The sequence below is a fragment of the Talpa occidentalis genome, unplaced genomic scaffold (assembly GCF_014898055.3).
Source record: "Talpa occidentalis isolate TD23 unplaced genomic scaffold, MPIMG_talOcc4v2.1 talOcc4.15, whole genome shotgun sequence".
Classification (NCBI taxonomy): domain Eukaryota; kingdom Metazoa; phylum Chordata; class Mammalia; order Eulipotyphla; family Talpidae; genus Talpa; species Talpa occidentalis.
In genome coordinates, this window is record NW_023601543.1 from 78,875,694 (window position 1) to 78,890,505 (window position 14,812).

General features: G+C 37.8%; 1 protein-coding gene across 6 annotated transcripts in view; it reads left to right on the forward strand.

Moving 5' to 3' along the window:
- The window catches only part of RPS6KA3 (ribosomal protein S6 kinase A3), a 173,633-nt gene that overhangs the window by 154,276 nt on the left and 4,545 nt on the right, over positions 1–14,812 (forward strand). For all 6 annotated transcript variants that reach the window (XM_054695817.1, XM_037512623.2, XM_037512625.2 and 3 more), the window contains 5 exons: positions 2,155–2,279; positions 4,429–4,554; positions 8,392–8,481; positions 10,759–10,917; positions 12,532–12,693. In XM_054695817.1, coding sequence (XP_054551792.1) covers positions 2,155–2,279; positions 4,429–4,554; positions 8,392–8,481; positions 10,759–10,917; positions 12,532–12,693 — 662 coding nt within the window. The remainder of the gene's footprint in view (positions 1–2,154; positions 2,280–4,428; positions 4,555–8,391; positions 8,482–10,758; positions 10,918–12,531; positions 12,694–14,812) is intronic.

Sequence of the window (14,812 nt, forward strand, 5' to 3'; positions counted from 1 at the left end):
AAAGTGATAGAAGTTCCCATACTCTCTCAGAGAGAGCCACTCTCCCTACCTAAATCTGCCAACTTTTAGAAGTCTGTCCGTTGGGGTTTTCATGGAGGCATCATTGCTTCGGTAGGATTAAGACATTGGCCACTGGTGGTTGGTCCAACATCCTGCCCTTCTCCCTTCCCTTGAGGTTGGATTGACTGGTAGGGTGAAACTCAAAGTTCCAACCCTCTAATCATGTGGTAGGTTCTTAGGGCAACCAGCCCTCTTCTTTAGGTGGATGTCAAATGTTGCTTCATTAACACAACAAAAGACACCTTTATCACTCTCTACTTTTAGGAAATTCCAAGAGTTTGAGGACTGCTAGTCAAGAGACCAGGGATGAAAAATCAAATATATATGAGAAATATATTCTGGTCATCTAAATAACCTTGGGGCACATGGACAGTCTCCCTTCTCAGGGTAAACAGACCTTACAGGTCTTATGAATCACAATATAGGAAATGCTTTTCTCATTTAAATGTACCACATTCCAGATTCATCAAAGTGTTCTCACATATAATTTATCCATAGAGTGTGTCATTCAAAATTTGCTATAAATCTTTCCAACCAGAATCATCTCAATCTATATAAAGCATTGATGGGTGTCTGATATTTTTATCAGACAGTCTTAGAAGTTCAAATCACACTACCCCTTGATAGCTGAATACAGAACTGACTCACCAAGGGTGGGGGGGGGAAGAACAAAGAAGACAGGAAGCACAATGGGCGGTGGTGGTGGACTAAGGGTGATTTGGTGGTGGTTGCACTGCCATGATAATACATGATGGGGTTATCCAAATATTACCTCAGTTAAAAATAATCCATGAAAAAAGTTCATATCAATACAGGAATTTTATCAAATACATACATGGACATGATATACAAAGAATTGAATATATATATAATGTTTTATTTGCTTTCTCAAGTCAGTTTGTCATGATAGAGGAAAATTCTCAATCAAGCAGTTCTATGCTATATTCTGCCCAGATACATTATCTTAACAGAAGTCTTAAGTATAATACTATTACGTTGATTTAAAGTTCGCTAAATAATATATATTACTGAGAATATAGTGACCACTATACTGTTAACATTTAGTTTTCTGTTTTTGTTAATACTATTAGATACCACATGAATAATTTGAGTAACAATGCATGTCCTGTCCTAAATATTTTAAGGACTATGTGCCATGATTATGCTAGAAATTACTTTTCATAATTAATTATATATAAATATAATGATTTTAACTTATGATTTAGATTTCTAGTTTTGGACACAAAATATTGAGACCACCTGACTAAAATCTTATCTCCTAAATTTTCTCTAAATCAATCTTATATCGGGCCTCCCCGGTGGCACAGTGGTTGAGCGCTGGGTTGCGAAGCTGCCCGCAGCCTCTGCAGCGCCGGTTCAATCCCCAGCTGCTCCCCGGCCCCCGGAGGAGGGTCCCGCATGGCGCGCAGACCTCTCCTGCCACCCACTGCTCCCCTCAGCAGTGTACTTCGGTCCTTCTGCCTGCTCTACTCCCCGCTCTGTCTCTGGTGAATTCTCTCACCCTCCCACACTTGTGACTGTACCCAGTGCTTGTATAAATAAATAAATAAATAAATAAATCTTTTTTTTTTAATTAAATAAAAGATAAATAAATCTTATATCTTCCCCTAACCAGGAGCAATAGCTTTGTTTGGTTATTTAAGGCTATATTGTACAGTACAGTAGCTAATAGCTACTTGTTGCTATTTAAATTAATATTTTAATTTCTTAGTCCCACTAAGAGCATTTCAAATGCTCAGAAGCTGCATGTGGCTAGTAGGAACTATGTTGGAGAGCACAAGTCAAGAAAATTTCTGTTATTGCAAGAAATTCTATGGGATAGTGCTAATTTAGAATAATATTAACCTAGTAAATTCACCACTTTCTTATATTCTTCAAATGAATTAACTCTTTTCTGGGCTTTGAGGTAGTGGGATGGTACAATTGTGATGGTAAGAGGCCAACAGGACAGATGTAATACAGTGCTGCTCCAGGAACAAGAATTATATACTGGGTGCCTGAGAGAATTCCAGAATAAGTGAGAAAAGTCATTAATGTCTGATTACTTTCTTAGTAACTTTTTCTTCTTTTCAGATTCACCTGGCATTCCACCTAGTGCTAATGCACATCAGCTTTTTCGGGGGTTTAGTTTTGTTGCTATTACCTCAGATGATGAAAGCCAAGCTATGCAGACAGTTGGTGTGCATTCAATTGTTCAGGTGAGTGAATGTCTAAGTAATTTTACATTTGAAATGTGAGATACAGTTTATTGTGTGACTAAGAGTAGATTTGATATGCTGACTTTAAGTGTGAACAGCTCAAAATGCATTTTATATTATTGAGGTTACTCTTAGAAATCCCTTTCATATATCATTGAAAAGGTTGCGTGCACCAGAATCCTGGATACATATCTGACTTGAAAGTGAAATTTTCAGAGTTGAAATAAACATTACCATCTAGTCTCTTCCCAATCCTGTAACTCAAAATGTTTATCAGGTCTAGTTTGTTTCGTCCTGTTAACTGGTTCCCTTCAAACAGGGTTAACAGACTTTTTCTGTAAAGGGCCAGATAACAAGTATTTGAGGCTTTGTAGATAATATGGTCTCTGTAGTGATTCCTCATCTTCCATTGTAGCACCAAAGCAGCCATAGAAATTATATGAGTGAATGGGCATGGCTGTGTACTCATAAAACTTTATTTGGAATAACTGGTAGTGAACCAGAATCAGCCCACAGTATATAGTTTAACAATATCTGCTGTAGAAAGATGTAAGAAATAAAATTGAACTCAAATCTTAAGATGTCCAAGTTTTGTGTCCTTAACTCTTGGAGCTCCCATTGTCATCAGGAAAAAGGGGTTATGGGTACTGCCTTAGTTTGCCACCCACCTCACTATCCCATCTATTTATCAGAGTTGGAGAAAAAGGGGGGTTAAAAACACAGAAATGGGTCTGGGTGAATGTTTGTAACAGGACTAGTAAATTAAATATTGTAAAAGGAATATTAATAATAGTACAAACCATTAGATTTATTTCTTCCCATCATCTCCTAATCATCAAAGGAACTAGATACATGTTTTGAAGCATTGAATTGTTGTTTTTAGCATATATAATTAGTCCTTGGATTGCTTTATGATTAAGTTGCTGCTTTTGCCCTGAAGTTGTTCTCATGAGTCAGTCATCTTGCTTTCCACTTTCTAGAAAACAAATTCAAATATTGGTATTTTAACAAAATACATATTGAATTAGTCTGCCCCTTTTATTGAGACAAGCATGTAATACATGGCAAATTTTTTTAAGTTACAACTTCTGTACCTAACATAGAAATTACAAACATATTATCTACAGAATTCTAAATTTAACTATATGATGCTGATAGGCAAGGAGGGTCTCCTGTCAATAGGGCCAAGGGCAGCACAACTTCCTTCAGCCTGTTTATGGAACCAGTTTGCTATTCATCATCTCGCCATGTTATTAGTCCTTAACCCATTAACAACTTCTTTAGCAGTTGTATTAAAGATGTGACTTGGGGCCTCCCTGGTGACACAGGGGTTAAAGTCTCAGCACTATCAAGCTATTACCAGCCACTGCGGCATGAGTTTGATCGCCAGCCAGGGAGCTGACCCACATGGCACAGCAGACCTCTCCTGTCTCTCCCTCTGCTCCCTTCAGCAGTGTATTTCAGTAGATCTGCCTGTTCTGCTCCCCAATGTGTCTCTGGTGAATCCTCTCACCCCCTGCACCTCTAGCTTACACCCCAGTTCTTGCCTAGTTCTTGTATGCATAAATAAATAAAAATAAATCTTTAAAAATAAATAAATAAAGCCAAGACTTAACAGTGGAGAAAATAGAACTTGGCTACAGATACCCAAAATATTTTATTTAATCCTTACTATTACCCTTTTAGAAAACACAGGTTCAAGGCTATATAGCCTACAACTGGTATATTTTAGACAAGAATCCAGATATTCTAATTCTGAATCCTCTTAAATCTTTTCTTTTATACCAGAGGTTTCAAACTTCTCCCCATTTTTAAAGGTATATTGAAGACTAATAGCCAGTTGGGGAGTGGAATAAGGCTAAATCATAGTCAAGACTCTCAGCCCCTTATCAAGTAGCTATGCATCGTCTGCTGTACATATTCATTTTCTTCTTTTTAACATAATTTTTTAAAATGGCATATATCTTACTGTATATTTTATTGTAGACACTTCTAAAATACATGTAGAAGAAAAATGCTATAAATATCCCCTTTTATTTTTACTAATGTGCATATGTATTTATAGTTAGCATTTAATAGAGCATGCTGAGTAGCATTCCCCTGTTTAAATTGTGTCAAAGTCATTATTTTTCTTCAATTGTCATTGTAGCAGTTGCACAGGAACAGTATTCAGTTTACTGATGGATATGAAGTAAAAGAAGATATTGGAGTTGGCTCCTACTCTGTTTGCAAGAGATGTATACATAAAGCCACAAACATGGAGTTTGCAGTGAAGGTAAATGATTTTAGATTTAAAATGCAACTATAACAGCTCTTAGTCATGCGTGTCAGTACCAGTTAAAAATTACAATCTTCCGGGCTTCCCTGGTGGCACAAGGGTTAAAAAGCAACCTATGAGGGCCTCCCAAGTGGCGCAGCGGTTGAGCGCTGGGTTGCGAAGCTCCCCGCGACCTCCACGGCACTGGTTCAATCCCCGGCTGCTCCCCGGCCACCGGAGGAGGGTCCCACATGGCGCGCAGACCTCTCCTGCCGCCCGCTGCTCCCCTCAGCAGTGTGCTTCGGTCCTTCTGCCTGCTCTGCTCCCCGCTCTGGCTCTGGTGAATTCTCTCACCCTCCCGCACTTCTGACTGTACCCAGTGCATGTATAAACAAACAAACAAATAAATAAATAAAATACGTGCCTCTTTAAAAAAAAAAAAAAAGCAACCTATGAAGCTATCCGCAGCCACTACAGCATGAGATCGATTCCCAGCCAGCCAGGGAGCAACCCACATGGTGCAGCAGACCTCTCCTGCCTTGCCCGCTGCTACCCTCAGCAGTGTACTTCAGTCAGTCTGCCTGTTCTGTTCCCCACTCTGTCTCTGGTGAATCCTCTTACTCCCCGCACCACTGGTCTTGTACCCCCAGCTCTTATATGCATAAATAAATAAATCCTTTAAAAAAAATTACAATCTTCCCTTTTGGTAAATATGCCTTTTGTTATAAAAAGGTAAGGTAAATTTAAATATTTGCTAGTAATCTTTAAAGATACTAATCTGGAATCATGGCTTCCTATATGGGGTAAGGTAGCTTATATCCAGTTTGCCCAGACAGCACTTTCCACCTGACCTGATTTTATGTAGCACCTATTTTACTCTTAGAAGTTCCCTGGGTTTTTTTGTTTGTTTGTTTTGGGTTTTTTTTTTTTTTTTAAGATTTATTTATTTATTTATTTATATAAGCACTGGGTACAGTCAGAAGTGCGGGAGGGTGAGAGAATTCACGAGCGTCAGAGCGGAGAGCAGAGCAAACAGACTGATGAAGTACACTGCTGAGGGGAGCTAGGCGGCAGGAGAGGTCTGCATGCCACGTGGGACCCTCACCCGGTGGCCAGGGATCGAACTGGCGCTGCCGAGGCTGCGGGCAGCTTCGCAACCCAGCGCTCAACCACTGTGCCACCGGGGAGGCCCAGAAGTTCCCTATTTTATGGTGACGTTATCAAGGAATTTCTCAAAATTGTGTGCCAATGTTTGTAATTTGTATTTTTTGGCAAAAAAAAAATGCTCTGTTGTCCTTCACATTTATAAAAGGATTTTAAATGTTTAAATGTCATCAGATTGCCTAAAACAGTAAGTATTTTCTAAACTGAAAAACAAGGCACATGGATCTATGACAAACTTTGAGTTCTGTATCTGTATTCAAGTCTCTGCCTTTTTACTTCACGAGATGGTAGCCTCAGATGTCCCATCACAAGCAATTCAAATGATACCTAATGCTTTCAACTAACCTTGAACCTTAGAACTTAGTTTTTAAGTGTTGGTACCTCATGTTTAGCTCATGGGAGAGTGGGATTAATTGTTATTACTTTCATCCATTCATCTATCTGTCTACATTTAGTATAATTTTGCAAAATACAAATGAATGTGTTTAATATATTCATAGCAGATATCTGGGAATGCACAAACACCAAAAAATAGTTATTACTATTCTAAACATGAATGTAATTGCTTTAAAAAGTCATCACTGTCCAAGGCTTTCTGTCACATGTAAAGATGAAACATAGAAATACATTTTAATTTGCTCTCCTACTCATTGCACATACTGCATTCTGGATAACTTAAAATTTTTCAGATTGATTCCATGAAAAGAGATGGTAAATAAGGCAGTTTAAGGATGTATATCTTCTCTCCATAAATACATCAGGAAAAGGCAGAAATGTTCTGAGACCCACCTTTGAATTACAGGATCCAACAACAACAGACTGAAAGCCTTGAGAATATCTTCTAGCTATGTGTAGATTCTTGTGACTTAAATTAAGTTTATAAAACCAATCCCAGCACAACTGAATACTAAAATTACTACAAATTTTAGGACTCACAAGCACAAGTATGAATATAATGTGTACTGTTCTCGGATTAGCAGATCAGAGAGAATATTGCCAAAAATAGCATTTCCCAGTGTGTTCTGGTTTTCAGAAGAGTAGCCTCAGATCGTCTCCCTTGAATTAGCATGTCTATTCTATATGTCCTCTTTTTTTTTTTTTTTTTATAGAGGCATGTTTTTATTTATTTTATTTTATTATATTTGTTTGTTTTGTTTATACATGCACTGGGTACAGTCAGAAGCGCGGGAGGGTGAGAGAATTCACCAGAGCCAGAGCGGGGAGCAGAGCAGGCAGAAGGGCTGAAGTACACTGCTGAGGGGAGCAGCGGGTGGCAGGAGAGGTCTGCGCACCATGTGGGATCCTCCTCCGGTGGCCGGGGAGCAGCAGGGGATCGAACCGGCGCCGCAGAGGCCGCGGGCAGCTTCGCAACCCAGCGCTCAACCGCTGCGCCACCGGGGAGGCCCCTCTATATGTCCTCTTAATTTGCCTAATTACACACTATCATTTGCATTGGATTCAAATGGACTCCTACATATTTGTCTTCACTGTTATCTAAATACAAAGTATTAAACTAAATCCATTTCAGATAGCTGATTTGGCTCATATTGAAAGATACAAGCACTTTTCTCAGGCTCCTGGAGCATTTGGATACCTCTTACATGCATAAATTAGTAAGCTGGGCCTCCCTGATGTCACAGGAGCACCACACTGTGAAGCTGTCCGCAGCCTCTGCGGTGCAGGTTCGATCCCGGCCGACCGGCGAGGGTCCCACATGGCAAGGCAGATCTCTCCTGTCTCCCCTGCTGCTCCCCTCAGCAGTGTATTTCGTCAGTCTGCCTGTTCTGTTCCCCGCTCTGTCTCCGGTGAATCCTCTCACCCTCCCGCGCATCTGGCCTGTACCCTGGTTCTTGTATAAAAATAAATAAATCTTTACCAAAAAAATAAATAAATAAATGAGTAAGCTGTTTTAAAGTTGAAAATGTGAAAGTCACAAAATTTGTTTTGGCCTACTCTTTGAATGAACTGAAAGTAAAACTTGTTATCTTTTTTAAAATATAATACTGCTTTAACAGGTTAAAGCATTACGAGAAGTATTTTTAAGAGGTAGCCAACATAAAGTGGTTGGAAAGCTACATTAGTATTTTAAAAGGCATTATTATAATAATTAAAGTTAATTCTACCCAAGAAAAATTCTAGGTGTGGTTTTCTGAGTAACTTTTTGCCTACCTTCAAAAATGAACTTGTTCTACTTAACTGTTAATTAATTTTTTGTAAGTAGCTTGCAACTAATGGAATATTCCATTGAAGCATTTTATTAAAGGAAGTAGTTAATAAGCAGATGTGAGTGGTAATATTATATCTGCATCTAGCTCCAAATTATCTGTGTTGATAGGGATTAGTAGGTTACTAAGTTCCCAAAGGTTTAAGATGTTTAAGGATGGAAGAAAAATGTTGACTGTGTTATTGTTATCTTTTGAGTTTTTATTAAGTCTCAAACTTACTGCAGACTTATACTGGAGCAACCTAGTGGAAATGTGGCCAATGGAATAGAATTTATTTTACAGCCTTGCCATCTATATCAGAAGTGACGTTCTAATTTTGATTAGACAGTCTAGCCAGATACTTAAATAAAACTGGTTGATGAAGGTTTATAAATACAGTATTCACATAATACCTATATCTATAAATACTTAAAAAGCTTATGACTGTATAGTTCATGAGATTATCTAATAAATATTTGCTTTTCAGATTATTGATAAAAGCAAGAGAGACCCAACAGAAGAAATTGAAATTCTTCTTCGTTATGGACAGCATCCAAACATTATTACTCTAAAGGATGTAAGTAGATTATTTGATCTAGATCATTTGAATTAGTCAGTTGTCTACTTGCATTTGGAACGTTTTGAACTATCATGTGGTAGACAAAGAACTTGATATAGTAAGTAGAAAAAAGATTGGAGAACAACATATGTAGCATAATTGCATTTATAAAGAAAAGTATGTTGATATAGTGAATTTTTCTACTTTTGCCTCAAGAAGAAATATATTGCTGACATTATTGCTTTTAAAATCTGTATCTATTTGAACATGTCAGCATTAAATTAATAATTTGAGATTGACTAATCTCATGCTGTATGGACACACTGCTTTCCAAGGTACAGCCAGAGATACCTAACACTTTCATGTACATGTCACTTGCCTGCCTACAATTCATACTCCCCATCACCTCCAGACCCTGCCTTCCTGGGTAGTAGTTTTCACACTTCTTTGCTTACTCTACACTCCCAACCATGCTCCAGTATGTTCCAGTTTTTGAGCGTGTCTCATTTCTCATGAATTTATGGTTCACTTCTTGAGAACTCCAGTTCCCTCCTTTGCCTTGCTAACTACGTAAGCATACCTAAGATAGGTAAGGCAGTACTTACTCCAGAAACCCTGCTCTGCCTATCATTACTCCCAAGACAAAAGAGGTGTCCTTTCCTACCGCCCTGTGTCTTTTATATAACAGTTGTTGGCAAGGAGTGTGAACTCACCAGGCAGCATTAACGCTGATGGTGCTCAGAGCGGCTCAAATGCCGTATCTGGGTATTGGAGACCAGATATGTCATGTGGCACTAAGCAGGAGAACTTCTAAGGTACCTTTCACTTCTGAGATTTTTGAATTTGAAAATGTTACCCTCCTCCATTCTAACCAAAATTCCTGTTTCCTCAGATTAATTTAAAAGGAAAATGTTAAATTAGTTGCATTAAAATGTGATGCTGTTTAACTTAACTGAATCTTTGATATAATCTCTAAGAATCCAGTCAAGGAAATTAAAAAGGAAGTATAAAAAACTTTTGCTCAGCCTTGCCTTGGAAGCTCCCTAAGCTGGCACTGTTTTTTACATCTTTGCTCCTTCCTTCATTTCAGATTCCAAAATCTACTATTCCAAAATCAAATTCCAAATCCACTTTTATTGCAGCAGCTCAACATTTTCTTAACTTTCATTTCTATGTCTGTTTCTCCCTAATAAAATAAAAACTTCTGAGGTCAGGTACCTTGTTTTCTCTATATTTGGGGTCCTGTCTCTTGCTACCTCTTATGAAGCAGAATACAGATGTGCAGTAACTTTACGGTGAGGGGGTAAAAAAGGAATTAAAAATATTTTTTTTTATTGAAGTAACATTCATTTACAACACTGTATATGATTCAAGTGAATAGGTTCACATTTCCTCTGATGCACATCACCATGCCACACAGAGGAACTGGAATTTAATAAGGGGGTTAATTTGATTCATAATTGCCTTGAATACAAATTCAAAATTACACTGTGTTTTCTGTTTCTATATTAGGAGATCAGTGGTATATTTCTGTGTGATTAAATGAAATTTCTCTTTGCTAGTTAATCTTCCTGTTTAATTCTTACTGCAACTTTCAGTTTAATCAAAAGCAGAATAATTCATTTGTGCTGTATATATAATACAAAACTTCTACAATGCAGAGGTTCCAAGGTAAATCGTCAGATAGAAAAGAGATCAAGGGAAATAACCCATAAGAGCAAAAGTCCAATGTCCCTTCATATGCAATGCCTGTAGTTACTTTGATTGCTATAAATTGTGTTTCTCAGAAGGAAATTATAGGACAGTTTGACATTCAGTCTCATCAGTTCCTATTTTAATATTCTTATGTGGATATAGGCCACCCCGGTGGCGCAGCCGGTTGAGCGCAGCACTGTGAAGCTGTCCACAAGCCTCTGCAGCGCAGGTTCGATTCCCAGCCAGCCAGGGAGACACCCACTTGGCGCGGCAGACCTCTCCTGTCTCGCCCGCTGCTCCCCTCAGCAGTGCTTTTGGTCCGTCTGCCTGTTCTCCTCCCCACTCAGTCTCTGGTGAATCCTCTCACTCTCCCACGCCTCTGGTCTATACCCCAGCTCTTGTATAAACAAATAAATCTTTAAAAAAATATTCTTATGTGGATATTAACAATTATTTGAAAATTTTACATTCTCCATTGGTTGTGATGAGTAAAATCTTCCTTGAATATAAAATTAGTTTTATTTCTTTCTAATATGCTAAACTTTGTTCTGAACACATGCTAAACTTCTAATTTTTACATTTTGATGTTGAATTTCATAGGTATATGATGATGGAAAATATGTGTATGTAGTAACAGAACTTATGAAAGGGGGTGAATTGCTGGATAAAATTCTTAGACAGAAATTTTTCTCTGAACGAGAGGCCAGTGCTGTTCTGTTTACTATAACCAAAACTGTTGAGTATCTTCACGCACAAGGGGTAAGTCTTTTAACATTTAATATATACATACATACATATATACACAAACCTTTTTTCTTACTGTTGTTTTGTCAATGTTTGAGATAAAATTACAAAGAAATCACTTTATGCACATAATGGAAAATTATTATTAACTTCATCATCCTATTTGTCCTCTAGATAAACTTCTTCCATTGAACTTGAAGTGCTACTTTGAAGTTTTAACTTACTTAAATTCTTATGCTTCTTGAGAAAAAGTGGGTGAGAGTTTCTCATCTGAAAAGCATAGCACTGTTTGTACTAGGCCACTCCATACTCTTAAAAACTGGGTCCACTTCAAGTTCAAAAGCAGAACCAGAGAATCCTAGATTGTAGTCACATAAAAAAGGAAATTTTTCAAATAGATGAGGTCAAATAATAGTCATCTGGCTTATGGATGGTGGATGCTCTCCTCATTTCTTCCTGTGTACGGGTTTTTTGTTTTTTTTTTAATGCTACAAAAGAGGAAATGAAGGGTGAGAGGGAGGACAGAGCAATAGAAAAGTAAAGAGAGATAGAAAGCAAGGAGGTAAAAAAGTTACTTCTTAGGGGTGTATTTGCAAGACTTTATACTCATTTGTCTTTGCTGCTAGAAGCTGACAAATGGAGTGTGTTAATTCTAGAGCTTGTTGACTTCCAGCTGGCCAAAATTTATCCAGTACATTCTATACCTAGAAATTAGTAAAACTTAGTGGTCAGTGAGGAAGATATGATTTCATAGTCATCAAAGTCTTCTATTTTCTTTTTGCACTGCCTCCTCAGTAGTTATTAAAATAGTCAAGAGAAGTAATGTTCCAGATGTTAAAATTAAAACTGAGATGATGGATAATAATAGAGTCAGAATTTGGTAAAAAAAATCTGATAAGGAGTGTCAAAGAGGCTTATGATAAAAGAAGTAGTTAAGAAAGTGAATCAAGGGAGGGGAAATAATACAAAACTCTCAAGGAGGGGTGTGTGGGTGTGGGTGTGGGTGTGTGTGTGTTTTGTTCCTTAAAGTCCAAACAAATTTCTTTTTTTCTTCTTTTCTACTAAACCCCATGTCTGTTTCATTGAGTCTTGTCACTATGTTTGTTGTTTACATCCTTGGGGGTGCCCTTCCCTCTACTTAGAATGCAACCATCCTCCTTTGTTCTGTCCTGCTTAGTGTTCTCCTCTTGGATCAGATGTTACCCCTCTTGACACCCTTCCTGACCTCCCCAGTTATGTCCTGTCTCTCACCTGTTTATTCTCTGCCTTCCCCCACTACTGTGAAAACTCGTAGCATATAAAGGCAAGGGTCTTGTTCACAGTAGTATCTGCAGTTCCATGTATAATACCCTAGCACGATAGGTACGCCATAAATGTCTGATGGATAAATGAATAACCTGGAAACTTTTCACATTTCTCCTTAACCCACTTATTCATTTGGGTTCTTCCCTCCTCTCCTTACCCCGTTCTGTGTTAGAGTTATGATTACATTATCAGTATTTTATAATGTGGTACAATTTAAAGGTCGGTGTTCATCATCTTGTTAAGTGCGTTTGACAGTTTATGAATAATGAATTTTCTGTAATGGAAATATATCATTAATGTAACTTTAATTTGTACTTCAATTAGGTGGTTCACAGAGATTTGAAACCTAGCAACATTCTTTATGTGGATGAATCTGGCAATCCAGAATCTATTCGGATTTGTGATTTTGGCTTTGCCAAACAGCTAAGAGCAGAAAATGGTCTTCTCATGACTCCTTGTTATACTGCAAATTTTGTTGCACCGGAGGTAATTGTGAGAGCTTGCTTGCAATGTGTCCCTGTATTTAAAAACGCATTTGTTGTGTTTAATATTGAATAGTTAATAGTTATTTAACTGAAGACTTACTGAACAAATAGTTAAAATATAATGTTGGTAATTCACTCTGTCATCAGTTCACTACTACCTCTTGTCCTTCTCCTGTCCTGACTTCTGTGTTTCTGCATTATCACCAGCTGTAGCTGTCTGCTCTCAGGAACACTTCTGTGCCTATTGGTGCATGAAATTAAATAGCAACTAGTAGCTGCTGCTCCTTGCCTAAGGCCCTTCTACTTTACTGTTTTTGTCAACATCTACCTGGTTTTCCTTCACTAAAATGTCATCGTCTCTTCTCAACTTTAGCTGCCTCATTCATTACCATCTGTTATCCCCAAAAACCAATCCAGGGGTTATGGGTTTATAGAATCCTTGCCCCTGCTTCCCTCACCACACAGCCACAGCCCAGGTCTCCCTCTTTTATGCCATGGTCTTTCCACACAAGAGCTCCAAAACTCCTAACATCATCTTCAAGCACTGCTTTGATGAGGTTGCTATTGTCCCTTAGAAACTGTAATTCCCATTGTAGCAAATCTAAAATCCTCTGCTTTGTCCTCAAGATTTCTTGCCTTTTTATTATTGCTATATTTTCAAAACAGTAATTGAACTAAGATAATAAAAATAATGGTTACTATAATGTAGTGTTTATGTGCCCTCTACATTTTAACTGATTTTATTCTCACAACATATAGTAGACATATAATAATTCATTCTCATTATAACTATGTGAAGTAAGTACTTTCATTCACATTTTCCAGGAAACCAGGGGCACTGTGGGGGATTATGCAAGGTCACATCTAGATTTGATTTCAGGCAATCTGGCTATGAAGTCTGTGTTTTTACCATGTGGTAGATATTTCACAAAAATGATGAAAGTTAACAATGTTAGGGTTGTTTTAGGAAAGGATTGTAGAGTTGGATTTCCCTTTTTCTATTTTCCAAGGTTTTTATCAGTTTTTCTTTTAGAAATAAAATAGCATTTTGGACACACTGGTGTCCAAGCATGGTCACTCAATCTAGCCATCTCGCTTTCCTTCATGAGCTTTCCCTACTTCATACAAGAGGTCTGTTCTTGAAATCACTATGTAGCCTTGGCAAGTTGGAATATTTTTTGCTTCCAAACTTGCCTCTAAAGTAATCCTCAGGAAATATTCCCTGATCAAACTCTCCTTTCACCTTTTAGCTCTTTGTCCCCTATTTGTCATTTAGTTTTCGAAGTTAGAACTTTGAAGTCAATCTAAAATCCTTCTACTCTCATTTCTCCACATCCAGTCTGTACCCAAATCCTTCTCATTGTGATTCCTAAGTATCTCAGACCCCTTTCCCTTGCCCTCTACATCCAGTCTCTACAAAGTCCTTCCCATTTTATCTGTGCATCTTTTGCTCTTCAACAGCATTTCACTGCTTTGCCACAAATCCTATCAGATGGCCTTGTCTCCAGTCCTTCCTCTTGTCAGCATTTCCTCTTACATCTTGAGTTATCTTTCTGTTACGCACATCTATTTATTTTACTTCCCTGTTTAATATTTCAGTGACATCTGATTGCCTACAGGAAAAAAAAAAATCTGTATTTATAAAAGCCCTTCAGTCTCTCTACTATTTCTACTTAGAGATCTGACTATGCTGAACTTCTTCCCTTGCATGGATCATGCTCTGTTCTCTTGCCTTTGCCCTTTGAATGTCCTCTGCCCCCCCCCCCATTGCCTACTACATTCTTACTTAGAGGCCCAATGCAAGCAGGCTGTCAGGTTGAATTGTTAACTATATGTTACTTATTTTCCCTGCTAGATTCCAATTTTATTAAGGAAACCAGAGTTGTTTTTGTATTTGTCACAGTTCATGCCTGATAATAGTTGGTGATTATTAAATGCTTGAGTGAATCATACATATATGTATGTATGATTTTATGCTGTATTATTTGCACTAAGTTATATGTATTTTAAAAGTATTGTTTTATGTAACCATTTCTACAACCCCGTATTAAGTATAAATTTGTTAAAATAAGAAATTGCCTTCTATTTATATTATAGTCCTCTATGTGCCACAGTAGCAC